This window comes from Poecile atricapillus, chromosome 2 (genome assembly GCF_030490865.1).
Source record: "Poecile atricapillus isolate bPoeAtr1 chromosome 2, bPoeAtr1.hap1, whole genome shotgun sequence".
NCBI lineage: Eukaryota > Metazoa > Chordata > Aves > Passeriformes > Paridae > Poecile > Poecile atricapillus.
The window spans coordinates 19,039,943-19,064,139 of NC_081250.1; the positions used below are offsets into that span (position 1 = coordinate 19,039,943).

General features: G+C 36.7%; 1 protein-coding gene across 4 annotated transcripts in view; it reads left to right on the forward strand.

Annotated features, from left to right (window-relative positions):
• Positions 1-24,197, forward strand: part of NEBL (nebulette) — a 248,962-nt gene that overhangs the window by 163,064 nt on the left and 61,701 nt on the right. For 2 of the 4 annotated variants that reach the window (XM_058830974.1, XM_058830973.1), the window contains exons 3-7: positions 2,244-2,348; positions 4,802-4,912; positions 11,171-11,281; positions 18,900-19,001; positions 20,572-20,673. The exons of the other annotated variants lie outside the window; for them this stretch is intronic. In XM_058830974.1, the coding sequence (XP_058686957.1) occupies positions 2,244-2,348; positions 4,802-4,912; positions 11,171-11,281; positions 18,900-19,001; positions 20,572-20,673 (531 nt within the window). The remainder of the gene's footprint in view (positions 1-2,243; positions 2,349-4,801; positions 4,913-11,170; positions 11,282-18,899; positions 19,002-20,571; positions 20,674-24,197) is intronic. 4 annotated transcript variants of the gene reach the window in all.

Below are 24,197 nucleotides of genomic sequence, written 5' to 3' on the forward strand. Positions count from 1 at the left end.
TTGAACATCTTCCTTGCATCATTTGCACTAAATATGCTTTATAACTGAAGGTTCATGACTTCATTATACTTACCCCATTTCATCTTCCATCTTTCTGATTCCAAGCAATGTGGACAATACTGTAGCAGAATGGAGTTTGTTGGATCAGAATTTGACCAAACATTTTGTTATATGTTCTCTCTAAATAGCATATTTGAGTCTGTGTGCATTTTGTGGCTTCTATGGGTATAACTAATGTGAATAATAAAGGATTAAGGAGGTGGCATTAGTCATTTACTGCTTTCAATTCTTTTGAAAGCATGACTTCTACAGCAGAGCAGCTTTGTTTCTTCTAGTCATGTTCTGTCATTCCCCCAATTAAGAGATACCTTAGGAAGCTTTTGTGTTTGATTCTTGAATGTAATTATTGCTCTGCAATTAAAATGGATATAATTACAGTCAGCTTTCAGATGTCTGTGGGTGATTTATCTAAGCTGTGAGCAGCAAGACTCTCTGTCTCCTCTGCCAGAGTCACAGCTTTACAGGAGTTTCTACTGGGAATGCCATCAAACTCATCCAGTAGACAGTCAGCTCTGTAAACTTCCCATGTGTGGGAACATGGGAACAGTAAGTGACTGCTCACGTTTATCATAAAAATGCCTTTTTTGTGAGTTGCTCTGTGATTACCTGGGAGTATGATGTCACACACATGTTTCATGAGTGAATACATGTGAGTCCCTAAGTAAAGTTATGACACAGAAATGTTACAGTCATGTTACAACCATTGTTCACCTAAAGGGTTTTCTCAAGAAAATACTCTAATCCACAAAAGCAGATGATGTGATTTGGAAGTGACCTGTAGATTCTTTCAGTACTCCAAATCTGAATGGGCTCCATATCAACCAAAATTGTTTCCTGTGTGAGGATTAAGTAGTCATGAGTTTGAGATGAATTTGGCATTATCTAATCCATTTTTCAGTAGACACAAACTTTGCCTTAGAAAGCTCAAGAGCTGATTCTATGTAAGCTGCCATCCTTCTCGTAAGTTTTCCAAGTCCCTGTAGAGGAGTGTAGACTAGAACTTGTGATATCCATTAAGGATTCAGAGAAAGAGGATATTAAGGCTGCATATTTCTGTAATGTTCAGATGCAGATCATATTGCTTCTGTCAGTGCTTGTCAGCAAGCCTAGAGTGCATAAATTCAAGCTGCTGTTATGCAGAATGTGAAAATGAGGTTAGAGAGATAGTAGCAGATAATAACCGTGAAAGCTTAGTACTAAATAATTCAATTTGCATTGATCTAAACAATTCTCTGTAGAAAGAAAGAAATGTCACTGAAAATGTCTAAGGCTATCCATGTAAAGTGTCTGTCTTTGAAACTTATTTAGTCTATCTCATCATAATTTACCATCTTTCTTCATGCAGTTTTTATAAAATGAATGTTTCTACATGTTAACCATGTCCATAGATTTTATCCGTCTTGCAGTCTCACTAAGACAAACAACTCTGATTTCAGCAACACTTATGTAATTATTATACCTGCCCATGCTGTTTGCCCCATTGTAAGAAAAAGGCTGGTTGTTTAAAAAAAAAAAAAAAAAAAAAAGTGGTTTTTTGTTTTGTTTTGTTTTGTTTTTTTGCTAAATATGTCATAGTGTTCTGGTGGTTTTTTCCATGGTTTCCTATGTGCATACACATTTAAAAAAATGACTCAATTTTAAATTTGTTAGGTCTTAAAGAAATTCTGTTATTGCTTGAATGTCATGAATGCTGGGTGCTTTGTAGGCAATGGTTTGGCAGTGGCCTCCCAAATTTATTCATGTAACTCTTGGATTCATAAAGGGGCATTTGATGATATACAGATTCTGTGCTTGCTAGGTCTGTGTTAGATGTTAAACAATTTTTATCTTTGAGATCAAGGATCAAGGAGATCAATTCTTCGATTCTTCTTTCTTTAGAGATACTAAAACATGTGCAACAGTAGTGAGAATGTACTCTAGATGTAGAGAAAAATCCTGTCTTTTTCATCTATATTATTAAAGAGTTCTGTGACTTTTACATAGCCCTGGTAATGTGCGTGAGAACTGGTAGCTTCCCTTTATGGTTTAATTTGATCCAGCCGGAGGTATTTGCAGCCGCCCAGCAGAGTATCATGAATAAAATAAAATACAAATAATTTAAAAAATATAAAAATAACCAATGTTTACTTTTCTGTTTGTGTGTTTTTAAGAGCAATTAAATTTCTTTTTTCTCGTCTTTGTAGATACACTATAAAGAAGAGTTTAAAAAATCTAAAGGCAAGTGCATATTTGTACCTGACACCCCGCAGCTAAAACATGTGAAAAGCCTTGGTGCTTTTATTTCTGAGGTAAGATCTAAAAGACTGAAGAATTTTCTTGGCTTCTTATCCTTCCTAAAAACTATTTCTGTTGAATACTGTGACTTTTAGCAGGGGAAGGATGGCTTATTTCAAATAATAATTCTGTTTAAAGCTGAAGTGACTTAAAAGGCTGTAATTAGTGTATACTGTAATGTGAATAATAATAATAATTTGGAATTACATGACACTTTTATTTTGGGATTTGAAGATTCTTTATTAATGGTTCTGAGCCAGTCCTAGCTATCCCATTTTATGTGTGGATAAACTGAGGAATAGGAAGGAGTATTACGTTTTCTGCAGTGATGAGGTTTGCAAATTACACCTGTGCAAAATTTCCCTGCTGTGGAGATTTCACGGCCTGAAATCAAACAGAAGGAGACAAGGAAAACGTTTCCATGTTACCATCCCTGTCCTCCTTCAGCAAAGGGCCTGGGGCAGACATCAGGTCAGTGCCACCTGTGGGTTGCCTCAGAACTTGCATGCTTATCATCCATCTATCTATCATCTTTCTATCTTTCTATCTTTCTATCTTTCTATCTTTCTATCATCTATATCTATCTATCTATCTATCTATCTATCTATCTATCTATCTATCTATCTATCTATCTATCTTTATCTATCTATCCATCCATCCAATCTATCTAATCTATCTCTCTCTCTCTATCTCTCTCTCTATCTCTCTCTCTCTCTCTATCATCTCTCTATCTCTCTAACATCTCTCTATCATCTCTTTATCTCGCATCTCTATCTCTCTCTCTATCTCTCTATCTCTCTATCTCTCTATCTCTCTATCTCTCTATCTCTCTATCTCTCTCTCTCCCTCTCTCTCTGCATACCTGAGACATGTGCACACACACAAACAACTGTAGTGGCAAAGAAAGATCAGCAGCTTCCAAAATGTTCCAAAGCAGCTTTTACTGCCAGCTCTTCATGTCCCAGGTACAAGGTGCTGTAGGATTGCACCTCTGATTATTTTCCATGGGTGAGACCAGCAGCAGAAGTTTCACCTGAGAGAGAGTGGCTTTGTTTAGGAATCGCTGGTTCTGGGTGATTTTTCTGTCATTATGGCCCTTCAAAAAATGAAAATTTTGCTGCCTCGTGTTTAGTGCCACCTTTATGATTATAATAAAAAGAGTCCCAGTGTGGCTGTCTAAGGTTACATAAAGTATGCATTCTAAATTCTCTTTCTGATATACAACAATTTGCTTTGTGGCTTTCAATATAAAAGCATCTAATGAATACTTTCCTTGTATTTATCTTCCTGTTTTCTTAGAAGGAGTGGTATGTCCCTAGGGAAGTAAATCTGATGTAATTGCACTTTCTAAGAGACAGACTATCGTAGTCTACAAAAATACAATACATAGAGAGTATTTATCTAATCCATCTGTCTGATTCCAGAGAATCTGCTGCTAATTATTAATCAAAGATTTAGAGATATAAAATATTCTAAAATTTAAAACCCTGTAGGTTTGATATTACCACACTTTTGAGCACTCTGCCTGTTTATTGCAGCATTACCTGAAGCCAATGATGTGATGGATGGTTTATCTTGTAAATTACTGACCTCTAGTGTCCCATAACCTGTATTTGCAAATCTTGAACACTTACATGCTTAACAGCATGGCCATTGCAGTGAAAAAGAGCCCTCTGTTTTGGGGGACAGCAGCAAATGTTACAGGACATTATTGATATATATACATATAATAAATTTGGGGAATTAGCCTCTAATGAAGAACTGTGTATTTCACAGTAAGTGACATTAGACAGTATAATTGAAAATGTTTTTAGAATTTATGATTACTTTCACAGCAGTGTTTCCATTATTGTTTTATGAATTTGGAGAACTTAGATCTGAAGCAAAAGCCTCACACATTTTGACCTTTTGTTCTGCTATGTCTTGTAAAACTTCTTTATGAGGAACTGTCCATACAGAATAATGGAGGAAACACAGGGTAAATAAAATGTAATTTAAAAATGAGACTGTAATATGAAAAGGTGAAACAAAAATGATGGCAGACATGCTAACTTTAATATTCCTCTCCTTTGTAGCTACATTCAATTGATGCTACTTATAAGTCGGCAAAATATTTATGGTTGGCCTCTCATTTGCTCCCATTTTGCAGGACTCTGGAAATGAGAAAGAGTAAAAGTAATTTTTGGATTTGAAAATGATCTGAAAAAGGATAGAAAAAACTGCCTTGCTTGTTTTATTTTTTATTTCCATCAAAATTACTGAATTTAATTAGGACATATTTTGCATTGCTTTGTGAATTATAAATATCCCCATAAAGTATTATTTAAAGATGTTTTTGCTTGAAAGTTAGTGACAGCATTAAATTTTTCCAGTTCTGGTCTATGCCATTTTACTTACTAGAAAAAAAAGTAATATGTTTACTGTATGTTCATTTTTGCATGATGTGTCACCTTTTTCTGCCCTCTAGGTGAAATATAAAGGAGATGCTAAGAAAGACCTTTCCAACTCTCTTTATCAGCAGATGCCAGCCACAATTGACAGTGTATTTGCGAAGGAATTAATGCACCTTCAGAGCAAGGTACAACTTTAGAATTGCAAAAATGATTTTTAGATTAATTGTGTGTCAGAATAAGTACACTTTGAACAAAATATTTGAGTGGGTACTTGATTGTCTGCTTGATTTATTTGGGTGAGTTTATCATCCAGAGCTTATCACCGTAAGTTCTTCAGAAACTACTCCTTTTTAAAATGTTGACAATTTTACTTATGTTTATTATATATACATTTAAAAGCTGGTAGTGCTATCATCAATCCAATGAAATCCATGAATGCAATAAGGGTAATTATTGAATTAATGACATTGCATGGTCCTTATAGAATGGATCAATTTTATATAGCTTTTTCCAGTTGGGTGTTGTATTAGCTATAAATGCACTTAGTGGTAGCAGTAAATACATTTCTGGTGGACTGCATATTACTACTTACAACAAATTTTACAAAATTAAAATATGAAATCAAGTATATTGAACATAGTGTAAAGCTTGTAATCAACCAGTAAAATAGTAAATTCTGGTTCAGTTGCCTTCAAGGACTCAAAAATATAATACCCTAAGAGTAGGGAAGTGACCCTTTACTTCCACTGACCTCAGTGGAATTGCAAATGTTAAGTGTGTGTGATATGAATGAGGTTACAGATTTTCATGGTTACTCATGAGAATTACCTCGTATAGATGGTCATTGCTTTTGGTCCACCAAACATTTCCATGGTTTTCTTGTTTTGGCTTTCTCCTCTCTTAAGGATAGCAACTACATATAGTTTAGTACGTGAAGGGAACATGCTTCTAAATCCATAATATTGATTGTATCTCAATATGCATTCTTATAATGCTGTGATACTTTTTCAGACAAAGGAAAACACTCATAAAAAAAGAGTGGACTAAAATCTCAGGACAGCTTGTGGAGAAATGTTTTGTTATAAAACACTATGTTAATCAAGGCTATATTAAGCAAATATAATAACACATATTTTTGTTTTCAGAGTTTGAAAAGGAACATACATACCCAAGTTAATGCACCACAGTAGATGAAATGACATTAATGTGACAGTTCATTGTAAAGTGAATGATGAGAGGAATTACAGTAAAAATAAATTGGGAATTAAACTTGTATAACATTTTTAAACCATTAGCTTGATTTATAAAACATTAGTTAACTATTTTGCCACAGACTCCCAAATTCATTCCAAATTATTAAATTCTACATTAGTTTACACAAATTAGGTTAATTAACTATAGTGATGTGGCAGAAAAGATAAATAACTGAAACTAAAAATGAAACCATTGGTTCATCGAAAAACCCTTTTAAGATAAAGACTGACATTTTTGCTTGGTAGTTTTTGAAGGTTTTCTTCAGTTATCCAACAGTTCTAGAGAAAAAAAAAAAAGCATATAGGGTGAGTTATATTTAAGCAGAAATTTTTCCCATAAAATTCATACTATCCCCTTAGGAGTAGATGCATTATAAATCATAATATACCATAAAACTTAAAGATACGCTGACACATTTTTCCAACTTGTGGTTACTGCTGCAATGGACCTGAATTTAATGCTACTTTGAGAGAGATCTCAGGGGATTTTCTAGTGAAAAATCTTCTCCACAGTATTCAAATCTAATCCATATTGTGCCTATCACTGCAGTACCTAAGTAGCTAATACAAGGATTTCAGATTTCAGCTGGGTCAGGATATGGCAGAGGGGGTTTCTGCTGCATCTGTCTAGCTGGGATTGTGAATTTACCAGAGATCACTTCAGGAGGAGACTACAGATATGCCATAGGAAGGAGAGAGAACAGCATCAGCTGGCCACTGCGCCAGCTCTGCTCAAAAAAGGCTGCTGCAGTCACAGAATTGCAGTCTGTTTCTGAGTTATAGTAACCTGATTTTAAAATAGGTGCTGATTTCCTGAGAGGTGGAAAATATGAGTACATGTCCTCCCTACCCACATTAGAACAAATTTGCACCTTTGACTCCCTTTTCATTCTTCTTGGATGCAATGCTGGGCTGGAGTGCTTTTGTGGGCAGATCAAGCAGGACTCTTCTTGTTCTGCGGTGCCGTGTTCTTGGCAGGATCCGCAGCCTCATCTGCCAAGCAGGTGCATTGGGACTGGAGGATCGTGGTGTGGAGGAAAGAGAGCCCCTGACCTTCCTCCCTGCTGCCTGCTGACACAGGCTGGGGTGCCTCTGCCAGAGGATCTCCTTGCACAGGTGTGTGCTCTGCAAATGGGCTCTCCCACGATGCAGCTTGCTCTGGAAATGCTGCTGCTGTGCTGCCCAGCAGCCCTGCCTCCAGCCTGCCTATAGCTAGCCCAGTCCAGTAATTTGATACACCATTTCAAATCACACATATGATTTAGGAACTTGGAGACAACTAGGGGGAATTTCCTGTTTTTCTCAAAGAGTTATACCCCACCTGCAGCTGCCCTCCCTTGCTCTCTCCAGAGCCAACAGGCTGCCCCAGCACCATTGACCACGGTTGCATTCTTTAACTCGTGTGGTAATTGTCAGTTATTTCAGCAGAGCCAGGGTCTCCTTCTTCAGGGGTCCTGCTGTTGTTGACATAAAGATCTTGCTGTAATGGAGAGTACAGCATCCTGACACATGTGGATCTCTTCCTGCAGAACCTCTTTCCCATATTGGCTGTGTTGAGTCATGCTCAGTTCTCTTCAAGATACTCAGGAAAGCCTGAAGCAAGACTGCCTGCTAGCTTTTGCATGAAACCCATGTTTGCTCTTTAGTGTTTTATGTAGAACTGGCATGAAGAAGGAAATAAATACCCTTAGAGAATGACATCTATCCAAAAGTGACAAAAAGAATCCCAGTGCTGTTTATGGGAAAACATGTTTCAGGAAAATGGATAAGAAGTTTCACAGCCCCACATATTTGGGCAGCTTTTATCAATTTAATTTTTTTCCTCCTCACAGAAAATTGGACTGTGGCCTTCTAAATGCCTTTCTTGAGAGTGAGCAACCAGATTTGCCTCCCTCTCTCGCTTTTGTCATAGCTGTCCCCAGGGTAAGCTTGAAAGAGGAGAAGTCCCTCTCATCACTGAATAATTTCACTCTCTTTACCAGCCTACAAAGCTCTCACCAATTTCCCTGTTTTCTGCGATGAGAAAAAAAATTTGATGAGAGCAGTCTAGGCAGGGAGCCTTCATTTTGATTTTTCTGAAAGGAAATGGAAATTTCTGGAGAAATTTCAATATTCCTATGGAAAATACTGCTGAAGGAAAATTTCTAATCATTGCTAGCTCTGTGCCAAGTATTTTTCTTGTCTGAAGATCAGTATGCTGAATAGTTCCCTATGTAAAACAATATTTTTTTTAATAAGGTGTCACAAACAATGATAAAGATATTTAAAATTGCTTGGGGGGAAACAATGTTGAAAAAATGTAAGCACTTCATCACTTTTTTCATCACTTTATTTCTGCCATAAGAAGTGATTGCACTGTTTTTCTTCTTATCTAAAAGGGATAATCTAAAGCAAACTGAAGGCAGTTTAATTTTCTACTTTGCACAGGGCAATATCTCAAAGAGTCAATGTTGAACAGTATTTCCTGTTTCTTTATAAAGGCGATGAGCCAAGAGAATCTTAAGCAATGTTTTCAACTTCCAGAGGACGTTTCAGAGGTTTTTTTTTTTCACTACAATAAAAATTTTGTTGTTTATTGCATTGTTTCCAATCACATTGCACATTATCAAATTGTTTTATGTAATTTTTCACATTTTTCTTATGGTAGGAAATGTCATATTCAAGATTTCCTCTGTTTTATGGTGGCAGGTATTAGTTTTCTGGACTTCCATAGTTCTGTTTTACACAAATACATTGGCTAATCTAATTCTCTATATGGTGATTAAAATGATGTTTTTGGTGTTCTTGAACATTTCCTCCTACAAAATCCAACCTTGTGGATTTTAAGTTCAGAGCACATCTTACTGACTATAAAGGGAAATATAAAAATGTAATAGTGTTTAATGTATGCCGAGACAGGGTGTCAGTCAGAGTTAGGTTAAAAGAGCACAAAACCTTCCTTAATGCAGCTTCCTATTGACACACTGGTGTAAAAGAGAGAAAAAAAAATAAAAAATGAGTACTTACAAATTGGTTCAATCTGAAGTCATACCTACTTAAATAATTGCCTTGTATTTCTCAAGTTTATAAATGGGACTACTACAGGGTAAAGGTTATGTCAGTGACCTATAATGCTTGATCTCTGTGTAGAGTAGTTTCGTATGTAGATTTGATACAGGAAATTCAGTTTAACTAGAACTTGAAAATCAACAAGAGTTGAGAAATGAATGTATGCATACTAACCTGTAAAATAATGGTTCTAAGAATATCGATGAAATAATAATAAATCTTTTTTCAGGGTTTCACGGCTTACTTGGAAGCGATTTGGAAATCTAGGAATGGTTCTGCACTAAACTGTCCCAAACTAAACTAGACAGCCATTGAACCCCTCCTAGCCTAGGATTGCATCAAGACTATTTCAGTGAGTTAATGGAAATAATGGGAAAAGATAGGAAGAACAAATGCCAAAGCAAGTGAAATACTGCTACATTAAGCTAAAGAAATGGTCATCTTTTCCCAAGACAGCCAATACTCATAATTTCTGTTAAATTTCTCATGCTGAGAGTTGATGTTTTACTGTGTTTTCATATCTTGGTTACATAGCCCATTCACCAAGGGAAAAACAGAACTGTTGAACCAGCAAAATGGCAATGTAATAAAATTCCTGTAAATTAGTAGATTTTGGAAGTAACTGTATGGGTCTTCTGTACATAATGGCATTAGGTGGGGAACATCTTAAAAGTGACAGTGTAAGCAAGGAGAATTAGCAAAAGAGTTTTTGTGGCATATGTTTGTATAGTAATTACACTTTTGTGGGGAACCGTTTGTTAGTGGTGCTTCAGTCGTGTTAAAGATTTATGTGCTTTTCCATTTGCAAGATGTAACCAGTGTCTGCAAGTTATGGACTCTTTCTTTCACTGTCAGTTGTGTTTGTTCCTGCAGAGGGATGTTTGTGTCACACTGGATAAGGAGGTGGCGCATTTTAAGGTTCCTGATTTGATACTTTTGTTCACATTGTAGCACTGCAAAAATACCCTTCACCCCCCTTGTCTTAATCTCTCAGCCTGTATATAATTTTGTAATCTGAGATAGACAGGGCAGATACAAATTTATTGCTTTGGGCACACTACTCTGTAACTCAGAACAACTTTTGCTTTAAACAAAAACAGATACAGCATTTTCTCACAGTTCTAGTATCCTGTCCTAAAAGAGTCTGAATCTCTGTAGTTGAGAGTTCCTGTCTCAAAACTTTCACAGTATTCTTTTATTGCTATCATGGGTTTTCATGTCAGTCCTTCTCCTCCTAATCAGCTTTCTATCTTATTTAATACTCGCAGTTTTCTTATGGATTATTTTAATGTTTGCTCATGAGAGCTATTAGAAAGTGAATTTTCTTGATACTTGCTACTTTTTAGACATAAAAACTTGGTGAATTTTCCTTAATATAAACCTAAAAGCTTCTGACAAGGATAAGTGTAAGATCAGCTTTTCAGACATACTATGTGAATGTAGGTATGTAAGTATAACACAGTACAGTGAAAGATGGATGAATGCCCAGCATTGAGTTCCATTTCTATTATAAAAATAAAGGTGTTTATAAATTCACAATTCAATTCCATTTTCATTTACCATGATGACAATTGAATGTAAATATTATTTTTCTTTGTGAACCTGGGGCTAAGTCAAAATGGGTATTGTGCTGGTAGTTTCCCAAAAGTGGAAAAATAGAACTTTGGGCAATTGGTATATAATGTAAAACTATTTGTTTATGACAAATGCATAAAATAATTTATTTTTGTTTCTGAAAACGGAGAATAATTATATAGCTGATAGCTTCAAGTGGCTTGTGCTTATGCTTATGCTTTTCCCTGGGCTGTCTTCTTACCTTGTTAAGCTTAATTTTCCAGTTTTGTATATTACTATTTCTTTCCCCCATTTACTCATGCATCTACTCATACATCTGTTGCAATAACAGACGCAGGGAAATCTTTTTGCTGACTATGCCTTCATATGTCTCTGTTTTGGGTGGAAGCTGCTCTCATTTCAGTTTTCTGGTTCCATTATTAACTTAACTTATTATCCATTAAGGAACTTAATTATTTATTTTGTTTCTTCCTGAATACAGGTACACTATGCCACTAGGTTTAACCTAGCTCATGTTATTATACCTGCTCTTCTCTGGCCACAAATGTATAATGTTGCTCTTTCCAGGTTCTCTATAAACAAAAACATGATGCTGAGAAAGGATTTTCAGACTATGCACGTATGAGGGAACCTCCAGATGTTAAACATGCCATGGAAGTCAGTAAACACCAGAGTGATGTAAGTACTCCTGCATCTGAAATGAGTGTGCTTGTTTTGGGTAGATATATCTGTTATAGCTTACTGAAAGGAATTGGGCATAAAACAATTCCATATTTCCTTAGTTGGTATTTTTTATAAATTATTTGCTCTGAAGTAATTTAGGACATGGTGTGTGTATAAAATGTGCTATGAGTAACAGTATGTGAATTTTATTCTGAACTGCGGTGGAAAGTCGTAGTTACTGTCTACCAATAGTAACTGTTATTAAGTGCTATCACTTTGAAATAAAATTGCAGGCACAGGTTTTCTGAACTTGCTTGTAGCTACTTTTACTTTTAAAGTGTATAAAGGTCTTTGTTTAAATGAAACCAGTGTTGTTTCAGTGTCTTAATCTGCCAATCCTTGGATATTTCTTCAGGGGTGCTGTGTAAAGGAGACAAGTGAGCTGTTTCTGCCCTGCTCTTGCACACTTTTATGTGAATATGTTTATTCCTGTCTCATGAACACATATCAAGTGAATTTTCCAAAGAATTTAATAGAATAAAAAATATAAATAAATATGATCTATTTTACAGAATTTGAGCCGTAGTGTTCTGTTTGATGCCTGTGCTGGTTTATACCATTTGACAAAAGTATTTGTTCTTGTAGTTTTATTTAGATAACTTAAAAATAATTAGGAGTACTTAGCAATATTTTGAAAGTTGATTTTTTTTTTTGTTTGTTTTCAGCTGCTTGTTATCTTCTGAAAGTTTTCACAATATAAAAGCCTAATAATGGTATTTTCATTTTTTATTAGAATCAAGTCAGGTTTGATGTCATGGTCAAGCTAGCATATACTAGGTCAATGCATCTTTGCTTGGGGCAGAAATGCTGCCCAGATTAGAGTCTTGAATGATACAGACACAACTTTGAAGAAAAATTTGTTAGTTTTAGCTTGTAAAAGCTTGCTTGTGAGAAAAACAAATTTTAGAAGAAGATAGGTTAAAATAGTGATGCCCCTGTTAAAGGGTACACAATGATTTTAAGAACAGCTGATGTGTAGCCTTAAAAGTGATGATCCAGTTCCATTCTTGTTTAGGTAATCAAATCAATTAAGGTAGGCATGTCATTTTAAAACACTTTTTTCTTCGATAAATTTGTTTGCTGCTATCAGTGTATAAGACATAGCTTGGGTGTTCATTTCAAATTATCCTAAATTTTCCCTATCTTCCCCTACTAAGAGTGCAGTAAACACTCTTAGGTTATGTAGGCTGAAAACTAAATGTCAGTGCTAGATGTATGTCTGTATGCAGAATCTTGACAGCTGGCTGCTGATTAAAAGGCTGCTGGAAAACTTCAGGGAAGCATTATGTTTGAAGAATAACTTTTTCTTCTGCTGGGAAATACCTGCAATGGAATTCCCAGCAGTAATTTGCAACCTGCTTTGATTACTGAATTCCTTCTTCCTGTCAGACACTGTCCATTTCTGCTGCTGGCAGCATCAGGATGTCACACTGACAGAGCCTAGGAGCTGGGAACGTGAATGTCTCTCCCCAAAAGGAAGAGGTTTTTTGTTTACCTAGCAGTAGGAATGATGGTGGACTGCTAGGAAAGGAAATAATGCTGGAAAGAGACATGTGAATCCCTCTCAGAGAAGGTGGTGGGATTAGGAGGAATATGAGACAAGTTCCTGTAGCAAATTCATCATAGTTTGAGGATTAGTATGCTAGTGTAAAACCTATGCCCCTTCTACAGCTGTATATCACCTGCTAATAGAATTAAAGAGAGCAGGTTACAGATGTGAGGATAAATTAAATTCAGTTGCTTCATCTTTCACCCTTAATACAAGCAAAAAGAAAATAAATAAGGAAATGAAGGAAAACATGGGAGGGAATAATGTTTTGATAAATGAGAACTTTAAACAGCATTGTAGAAATAATGAAAAAATATGACTGAAATTATTTTCAGCCTGAGCAAACTTAACAAAATCAAATAAGTCATCCAAATCCAACACAAAACTCTAACCAGTTACTTCAATGTGTTTAAGAGCGGATTCTTTCTGGTCGCTCATGAATAGCTGCAGTGCAATGGGAAAATACCTATCACACACTAAGGTGCAAGTTATGTAAGTCTGGCTATTGCTCAGCAGAATCACACAGCTCTTGTGGATAATATTTGGGCATCATGGTGAATAGCTGTGGATTTCTTCTTTTGTAAATACAGGTTTAATTAAGAACTGTGTGAGTTTTTATCTTGGAGTCAGAGCATGGCACAGTGAGCATCCCAAATGCGGAGCATTTGTCTTTCCAAACTATTTCAGGCTTTGTGTGTAATCACAGCTTTGAGAGTGCAGAGAAAAAGAATGGAAGCTACTGGGGAGATAGAAGGACAAAGCTTTTTTATCCACCATTCAGTACAGTTTACCTGTGGGAGCAGAATGCATGTTTACCTACAATGCTCTGCCAACTCAATTCAACCTTTACATGGGAGGTTTGCATCTAATAGGATTAGGATGTGTTTAAGACTATTTACTCAGCCTTAACATAAGGCTGACATTTATACTCAACTCTGTGAAATGTGCAATTTCCTTTAAAAATTAAAACTGTATTCAACTTACCATACATTTGTGCTGACATTTTGAAACTGTCATGTGCTGTAAGCCTTCACACCACTTTGAATATCATTAACATGCTCTGTATGTTTGGGCAGAAACTGCGTAGCAGGGAGATACTGTAAAATCTCTTGAACAATATGATCATGTATAAGAAAATAATTTTTCCCCTTTTTTATTCTTAGACTGAAGAAAATTGCTCTCAAAGGAGCACAAGTGACTTTTCTAATGCCAGGAAATATACTTTAAAAAGAATTTAAATACTACATAATGCTTGAAGGGAAGCATGTTTATCCAAACCAGAGTATTTTTCTCTATAAATTTTGTTTGTGTTTTGTGAAGTGAATGTTAATGATGCGACTTTGGCACACAAAGTCATTTTCAGAATAGTGAAGTAGGGACCATCAGCCTAGTTTGTGCTTAGCTAATCAATTAACACATCTGGAAGGTTCCAAACTTGGGATCAAAGCTAAATGGTGGTCTTAAAACAATGTCATGTCACAAAACGGTGTTTTGCTTTATGTGTATCTGAATATCGTGAAAGGAAGGACGTAGCTGAACAATGAAATGACATGACAACTAAATTTCTAAAGCAAAGAAACCGCTTGCTATGTTGTATCTATGTGGAAGCTGCACATAGCATTTGATGAAGCTCAAAGCTGTGCATCACAGTTTTGTCTGTTCCATGATCTGGTCCATCACTGGGCATTTTGAATAGGAAAACAATGTTAAATATTTGTACAGCAGTTTAAATGTTTTGCTTCATTAAAATGACTGATTCTTTTCACATTACATGGTATGAAATAAGGATGTGGTCCGATTTTACAAATAAAAAAGCTGCATCACACTCATCTGTGGGCATTTTAAAGCCCTGGTATCTTTGCTCTTATACTTATCTACAAAACAGTGCTTTTTCAGAAATGTTAGTTGACAGTTGGACAAATTTCTGATGTATATGTATACACTTTCCACTCCACATCACGTCAGTAATGATACTTCATATGTTTCTCTCACCATCTAAATTGAATATTTAAGATGTCTATATTGTCTTAGAAGTAAGTTTTTCATGTTCAAGATATTCTACAGCCACAATCCACACACACGCAAAAATAGATTCTTTTTGATAAGATCAAATTGGCAGATCTCAAACTGCGTGTACTTAAACACCATCAGTAACATTCCCAAATGTTAATGTTTGTTTGGATGCAGATCATGGTAAAGTCAAGCTTCTCCTGGCTTTCTGTTCAGTGTCTGCATTGGAAAAATCACCTTTCACTGACTAACTTTCTGCTGACAGTGGTTGTCAACAGTGGGTCCCCCTGGACCACTTCCAACTGGTGCTGAAAATGATGTTTACTCCTGATGTAATTGGGACCAATCAATTTTAAGGCCCATTACTGGAAAGGATGACTGCATCAATCTGTAATGGGCCAGAAATGTGTTTGTCTCTTTTACACAAGCCGGAAAACAGTTTTCAGCATCATTTGAGTAGGAATTAGAAAAGCTGTTGCCAATGATGATTGTCACCAGCTAGTCATTTTCTTAGTGCTGATGGAACCCGAAGTGTAGATGAGAGGAAAGAGGGCAGAGACACAGCTGACAGGCCATTACTTAGTGGGCTTAACAGCTCTTACAAAATGCTAATCAGTGACAAAAAGTAAGAGACAAATTTTTGTGCAAAGAGGTGTGCCCAACTTTTTGCTGAATCCTTAAGAGGGCAAAATGTGTTTATAGCGGCTTCTGCATATTTTAGTAATTTATTATGTATTGTTTGGAATAGTTTTGGTATTGGAATAAATGAGAAAAGAAAAGATATCAGGAAAGGTCTGAATCTCTTAAACCCAGGTTTGCTTGGCTCACCGTGTAGATGTTTCTGTTTGTTGATTGACAGTCTGAGATGTTTTGCAGCGTTGTTAGAAATTTGTTTAGTTTATGGCACTGAAGTGCATTCCACTAGTATTCATGTAAGGTGAAGCATCTTCCAGACCTTGCTAGAGTAACTAGATCAGCATGTTTATCCTCAGTGGACCTTATGCATTTTATAAGAGTTTGAGGTTTGGCCTTATTAAAATCAATCTACTAATTATGATCAGGCCCTGAATATTCTCCATGCTTTACAGAACCCAGTTGCAATTCAGAGTATGTAATCACATTTGGGATTAAAGATGAGAAATGGTTTTGTTTCAGTTATTCTTCACAAAAATATTCAACAATGTAACCACTTTTTATTGTAATTTCAAGTTGGGTAGAAGCTCACTTTAAATTTAGTTGTATCTGTAATTTACTGTTTTCAGCTTCAAAACTCAAGATGGTACTTTTTTTTCCCTTTTACTTTCTCCTTCTTAATCGCTTGCATTTCCCACTGGTCTGCTGTAACTCTCCATCTATGTCTTTTGCTGCTGCTCTGAAATTGTTATCTCAGTTACTTTTCCTATGCAAAAGCCAGCTGGAAAAGATTTTTTGTAGACCTGTGGTCCTCATGAAGCAGAGCAATTCTTGAGCCTTTAGTGATTTTTTTTTCTGGTAGAGCCTGAGCAATCCTTTGAGTGAAGATTGAGTAAGGACATTGTGTAATGCCTGGAAATTCCAGTCAGGGTATGAGCCTCTTGGCTGAGCCAGCTCAGGACAAAAGATAGCTCCTTTTCTGGGTGCTTCTGCTGTTTCCTTTCTTTTTTTTACTTTTTCTCCCTTCACAGGCTTCTTCAGTTTCTATCTTCTGATGCCTATGGGTGCACACACCAAGCTGGTTGCTTTGCCTTGTCTACATCTGTTCCCCTGCTCTCAGAATAGCTCTGGTTTTACTGTTCTAACATAGCACTATTAAAAAAAAAAAATCACTAGGTGGAACAGAATAGCAGCTGTGTAATAGAGGCCAGCACAGTGTCCCAATGGGAGAGGGTCAGCATCCAGGGATTGAGGTTATTCAGGAAATGGGAAACATATTTTTTCTTTCTTTGGCCTACCTCTGACAAACTACTGTTCTGCTGCATAACATTTTTATTCTCACTGGAGTATGACAAGCTGCAGAATGGAGCAAATATATATTGCAGACATTTGTAAAATACTAGATGACTTTTCCTCAGACATAAGTAATAGGTATACTGGTTTAGGTGCAGGAAGAATAATAATTCACTCAGGGAAAGATATAGCAATTGGCCTTGCATCTAATATAATTGGAAATGGTGAAATATAAAGGACTGTCACTGTCTTATTTCTCCCCCTCTTCCTTTCCTCGAAATTAACCACAATCCATTATTTCATGTACTATATGATCATGTCATTTGGGAGCAATAAGTGACCACATTTCCTCAACTTTATCACCGCTGTTCTTGATTCTCTGATGTTAAATTCACTACGTTCCTAATTTCTATTTTGAGCACATATGCTGGCCTTTAATTTGCAATTTACATGGATCATAGGGTGCTATTCAGAAACCTGTTTTTGCTGCCTTTGTGGTTTTCACCTCACCTCATGTGGTCATTAGGATGAACAGCATATAATTAACTAAATTCATGTAAAGTCCTGAATTGCAAATGCTTCTCTCTACCTCTAGTTTCTTAAAAATTAGAGAAAATCTAAATATAACTAAAATAAAAGTTCCAGTGGTTTATACCAGCTGTAAGAATCAACTTTTGTTTTTGTGATAATTTGGGCTGAATCCATCAAACCTATTTATTTGTTTCTTTTATTAGTGATTACACTTGTGTGTCACGGCAGATTAGAAATTATAAGATCTATTTGTGGGCAGGCAGCCAACAGTGAAGCCTGTTTAGCTTGTCTGCTTAGCTGAAGCCATATGGACACAAAATTACTTTCCTGTTGCATGTAAAATATTTGCCAAAAAATATTTTTTTTTTCCTTTTCTTTTTGCAATATCATTTCTATGAAGTACATTTGTCACTGACTGCTGCAGTTTATGAGTTTGTTGCATTGTACCCAGAGTGAAACTGTACATTGGAAATTGGAGCAGAGGTTATAATGAGAAACTTCAAGTTGAGAACTTTCTTGCTGGTGAAATACTACCTTGAGAGATTGATTAACTTTGTGAAGCAACAAAAGAAAATATAAAAGATTTCCCAGTAAAGGAGGAATTATTCTTTTACTTTCTCTTTATTTTATGTTCTCCAACTTTTGCCTGAAACTTCAATTTGTCAGACACTTTTGAATACCAGGGACAGAATGTCATTAAGAATAATTCAGTAAGACAACCCTTGGAAATTGGCTTAGATTGGCACATGTGCTAGAGCAGGAGAAAGTTCACAGACCGTGAAGAGGGAAAAGAAGTATAACTTGTGGAGCTCTATAATGTCCCTGAGGTCTGCTCCCGTGATTGCTTTGCTAAATGGAGAATATTTGGACTCTCCTATCTGTGGTTGAGCCCTCTGCCAGAGTTTTCTGAGCCCATTCATTATGTAGTGGCTTTTGCACAAACAGAGTTCAGTTGTGTACTCAACAGGCTGGAACACTCAGCCTTCTTGGTCCCATGATTGTGCAAAGGAGCAGGTAAGTGGCGTTGTGGGGCTGCTGAGCTGGAGTTGTATCATTGAATTACACACAAGCTACATGTCTGTCTAGTACTGAGAAAGAAGCTCACTATGATAGAATTACAGTTTCTCTCCAGTGTAGCTGCAATCTGCTAGGCTGCAGTACTCAATATCAGAGCAGGGGTTAGTTTATATTAAAAATGGTACAACAAAGGAAAAAAAAAAAACATTAAAAGCTATTCAGAAGACTCCTAAAATTCTTCAGAAATTTTATCATAAAACCTAGTATTTGTGTCTTTTCAATGCTTGAATTTTCCACTATGCTTCTAAGAAAAAGCATTTTTCTTTTCCAAGTTGTATTTTATGCTTCTGAATTTCTTCCTTATCGTGTTACCTTGCGTGTGGGTCTTACCTTACAATCCCTGTCAAGCAGAACTCTGTTGGAATAAATTAAGTGGAGTTCTATTTAGCTTCATGTCTGATTTGACAGGTCATTCAAAGCTTATTTATAAACTTCAAACTTTATTGTTTACTTAAAACAAAACTGTGTTTTGTTTGACAGGTATCTTATAAGAAGGATGTGCAAGATACTCATAGGTACACTGAAGTTCTGAACAGACCAGACATAAAGAAGGCAACTGAGATAACGAAGATAATAAGTGATGTATGTTCTCCTTTTACTCTCTTTCTGGTTTTTTAGACATGTAATTTTTTTATTCCAATTTTGATCAGATTTTTTTAGAATGCTGCTGGAATTCTCAATTATCTTGATCAGAAAACCTGCTCCCCCAAATCTGCTAGGGAGATTTGATTAAAAGAAATCCAAATACAACCAAAACAAACCAGTCTTGCCTGGCAGGCTAGAAAGCTCTGGTTTTCTCCTTTTTAGATGTTGACAGTATGATCTTTGCAATTATTGGTAAGTGATGTAAAGACAACATGAAAATTGCTAAAGTTGGTTTTGTTTCAGCTTTACTCACGATAACCATTCTGAAGTTAAGTCATGTGTTTGTATGCTATACTGCACTTCAGAAGACATCTCAAACCCTTTTTTACCTTGCTGTGAGAGAAGCTGGCATCCCAGGATACCCCTTTTCCTATCTCAGCCGGCAGCGACTGGAAAATGTAATTCTTGCTGTCCTTCCAAGAGCTGTGCAGATGCTGCTTCTTTCATGGGGGTTCTCCTCCCTGAGCTCCCCTCTCAAGTTCTTTGCTCTTCCACTGTGACCTTGGCTAATGGATAGGTGAAGGAGCAGTTTGAGATGCAGCAGTGTGTGATGCAGTTTAGTATTTTATTGTGGACAAGTCAGACAATATATACTAAAAGCCCTGAGTCAAGTTTTTAAGTAATTAATTAAATGTGAGACTGACTAGACACATTCGGAGAGACAGATTTAAGAGATGGGAATTCACCTCTCAATACTCAGGATTTTTTTAAAACCAAGAACTTTTTCTAAGTGTTATACTCAGCATGCAATTTTATTAATTGCTGTTCAATTGCTCTTAGAGTGTCTTTGGGACTTTTATTTCTCTGTCTCTTCTTATGACGTGTCCTGGCTGATTCACAGTGCTTGAGTAATGCAAGAAGCCTATTTTAGGCAATGGGTAATTTAGGTTGTGTTATTGCAAAGCACCTATTGTTCGTTCATCTGTGTTTTTTTCTAATGCATTGTGGGAAAAAATTGCGGCAATTTGCATGGGAGGAAGTTCAGCTGGAGAGATCACGTAGCATTAACCTTGGGGGACTAATTCAGCTCTGTGACATCAGTGCAGTCTCACTGACATCCAGCAAGACCCCAGCGGTAAAACTGAGAGTGGAATTTGACCTTACAGTTCAAAAAAGTTGCCCCTCAGACTAGTTTTATTTCAAGACTACTTTCAGCTGCTGCAAATAATCTTGTGTTAACTGTAGACCCTGTCATAAGAAATGCTGAGCCACTGTAACTCATTCTGCCTTGATCGGGAGGACAGTATTTCTGGCTTAGGCTGTGCATTTGGTTAAAATTTAATTTTGTGAATGCTGCACATTGTGTTTTATAATTAATAAATATTATATTGTTAAGGAGCTGAGCCCTGAGAGAGGCTTTACTCAGAGTTGATTAGAGCAGTTGTGTCAAAGCAGACCATTACGTGAGACTTTATCTGCTAGCTCTGATAAAACAAACCCAAACAATTTATAACAATTTATTAGTGATTCATGTCTTCCCCCCCCCCCCTTTTTTTTTTTTTTTAAGGCTACATACAAGAAAGGAAGGGGAGAACTGAATAAGGAGTCTGCTGTACTTGGAAGACCTGATTTTGAGCATGCTAAAGGAGTTTCTAAACTTTTAAGCCAAGTAAGATTCTCTATCATTTTACAGTGATTTCATCCAAATATCTCATTCCTAGTAATGCAAAGAAAATTGCATTTTTAGATGATTATCTCTAATGGCCTTGAAGATTATGTTCTCAAACTTTTCATACAGCATTGCAATGACTGGTAAATTTTGGATTCTTAGGAAACCAAATACACACTTTGAAGCAAAAATACAGTGAACTTTGACTACAACTTGTCTCTCGTGGAGATGGTGTATATTTATACAGATTTTCTAGGATTTCTAAAATATTAACTGTATGTAATTTAGAGGCAAATTTTCCTACTCATTCAGCTTGAGTGGAACCTTACCCTGTGATTAATCCCACTGAAGTAACTGAGGTCTTTTGTGTAGCTGCTTGCTAATGTGAGTAATGGGATCTGAATTTGGCCTGACATGTAAACCACCCGCCTTCCTTCCCCCTGAAACTGAACCTTTTATGTACTACTGTTATATATTAACCTCAAAAAAGAAAAGAAAAAATTATTTTAGTTGTTAACTAAAAAGAAATCGGAAATAGAAATATTTCTTCTTCCTCTTAGTAGTTTTCTACTCATAAGGTGTACACACAAGACTCTCCTACAGATCATCCTGACATTGTGAGAACAGAATTTTCACTGCTGATCTGTTTTTTCTTTTTTCTTTTTTTTCCCCCTCTTTTTTTGTCTGAAATAGTTCTTCAACAGTGGCTTTCATAATCCTTGCTAAGTAATCCTGTCCAGCTACCCTTGGAGCTTTTGAAAACCCAGGAGATGCCCTCCTGTAAGAGGAGGATAGTGCCCTTTGATTGGAGAAGACTGTGTCAGCCTTGCCAGAGCCAAAAAACCTGCCAGGTGTAAATAGTGTATATAGTAGGGCAGACTCAACGTCAGTGATATGTAAAAAATACATATGATTTGGCCAGATACTAAATGGCTTCCCTAGAACTAGCATAAAACGAGAATAATGTGTCATAGAGAACAAGCTGGAAAACAGTGTGGTGCCTGCAGGAGGTAGAGCTCCTTTTGCTGTTATCCTTAGATAACTGCTGCATGATTTCCTGTTTCACACCATTGTAAACTTTGAAGCATTACACAAAGAGAAAAAGAAGGAAATAAATGTTTTTTATTGCTTTGTTTGTGATGTGCTCAGAATAGAAATGAGTTTGTGTTTTTCAAATAGATTTCTGTCTTCTATTTTATAATGGATCATGTTCTCATTTCTCTGCTGATGGGCTAGAAATTATTTTGTGTCTAGCATTGTGCAGGCTTGGAAGATGGCCTGTACTTTCCAGAAAGAGCCAGTGTGATGCTGCTCAGACCTGAGCACTTTCCTGTCACTTACAGGAAATGAGACTGTCATTTAGCAAACACGTTCAATGGTTTCTAAAAGGGTCCATATCTATATTTAGTGTGTAATGTCTTTTATATCTACTCAGTGACTGCCCACACACTCCTGTCCTTGCAGCCTGTTTCAGAATCTAGTGAGCTTGCAGCTGCCTGTTTTTGCCAATGAGACCAAACCATAACCCTTTCCAATGGCCCTCTCTGTCTTCCCAAGCCTGGTACCCATCAGACTGTGGCCAGCAATCACAAGTGAAAAATATCAGCTGGATCATGGGGTCCTGCAGGCTGATGAGCCAGCTACATGGAAGGCTACATCAGTGCACTTTTTATCTCATTTTTATTAGATGTGCTTTTTGTCTTGGACAATGCAAACTGCATCTGCAAATACTTTATAATAGGGCCTCTTCACTGCCAGGAACTGGGATGGCAGCAGCTCTAGCTGAGATCCTTCTGCGGAAGGCATAATTTGCTGTGAATTTTAACTTCTGTAGAAAGTCCAAATAGTGCAGAAGGTTAGACAGGAAGGGAGGAGAACTTGACAAAATGTAGCTTGTGTTTGGTTTATTTGGTACAGAAGATTCTTACTAAACCTTGGTGGTCCCAACTCTGCAGTCACTGGCCCTGGATCCAAATTTTGGAAGTCTTTCTTGTGTTGTCCTCTCCTCAGTCTGTGCTGCTGTGGCTGCTTGCAGTGTGTGTGATGGGGAATGTGCTTTCAGAAAAGGAGGCAGCGCCTGAGGCTGACACTGCCTGCAGCAGCACGGAGGGTGCAAATGCTGGGCAGCTCTCAGCTGCAGGGAGGTGTGCTCAGCAATTCCCCCATGTCCTCTGAAGCGAAGGCAGAGACCACGAGTTGTCTAATGTTCTTATATATTATTTGAATCGTTATAACACTTACACACACTAATCATAAATCAAGAGCACAGAAAAATGAAGATGACCCCTGTGTCCAAAGAGCAGGGTGGTGGGGCAGGATGAGGAATGCACCTGTGCTGGAGGAGAGAAAGAGACCTAAATATGGGTCAGTCATGTCAGTCCTCTTCATGAAAGGATCATGAAACAGGCTTGTAACACTTACAAGATTTAAAAAAGAGTAAAGTTAATGATCTCCTTATTGTCTCCAGACTTCCTGGCTTTTAGAGTTTCTATTTGTTTCTATTTGAAAATGGGAAGATCATAAACTTTTTGTGTTGAAAGTTGATAATCTCCCTTAATTGCATGAATCTATAAGCTGTGACATGCAGAGAAATATTAGTTATTTGACCCTCACAGTAAATTTGCAAAGTTGACAATTCTGATGGATGTAATGGGAAGAGAAGATGATAACATGTTTTAATGTGGTGCATATGGGTAGGTAATTTAGGGAGTATAGAGAACAGGAGCAAGAAGAGGTCAGGCAGTGTGGGTGTAACGAAGGGAGAAAGCAATCAAGGCAAGCAGGAAAGCAAACAAAGCGAAGAAAATAGTGTTAATGTTTGACTGGCACTCAAGGCTCTACAGAAATCACTGTTTTCTCTCTCTCTCCTTTCTTTCCTATTTTATTTTTTTCTTTAACAAAGCTTTTGACAACAACAGCAGCAAAAATAATAGCTCCCAGAACTAGTATATTTACCCACAGCATGTGGTAACCCTCTTCTGTTGATTTTAAATGAAATTTAAAACAGAAACTGTGTTAGCCCTTGTGAAAACATGGAGCTTGTCAATTTGCCGAGTGTGCATTGTATAATTTGGGCTATTTTTTAATTTTTTTTTTTTTTTATTAAAACAAGCTCTTGTTCATGCCCTCTTTATGTTTTTAAATGCATTTTATTAGCTGTTTCAAAGAGCTGCTGATATGAAGTATTCCTCTTATGGTGTTCAGTAATTGGTTTTTAAATAAATAGTTTTTGATATTCATATTTGTTGCTGAATCTGGCGCTTATTGTTTTAGGGATAAAACTGTTAGAGGTAGAATGTTTTTCAAATTGCACCTTCTCTGAGATTTTCAGCAACAACCCGAAGAGCCTAGGATTTTCTTAATCTTTCTTTGCTTTAAACCCTGCTAGTGCTTTTAGCAATGAATGTTTCAATTTTGCTCTTTGTTTGTGCTACATTTCCTTCAATATATATGTGCTCTGACAGGTTTTTTCCTTTTTTTAAGATGTTTTCATATGGTCATGAGGAAATGCTTTAGCTGCAAGT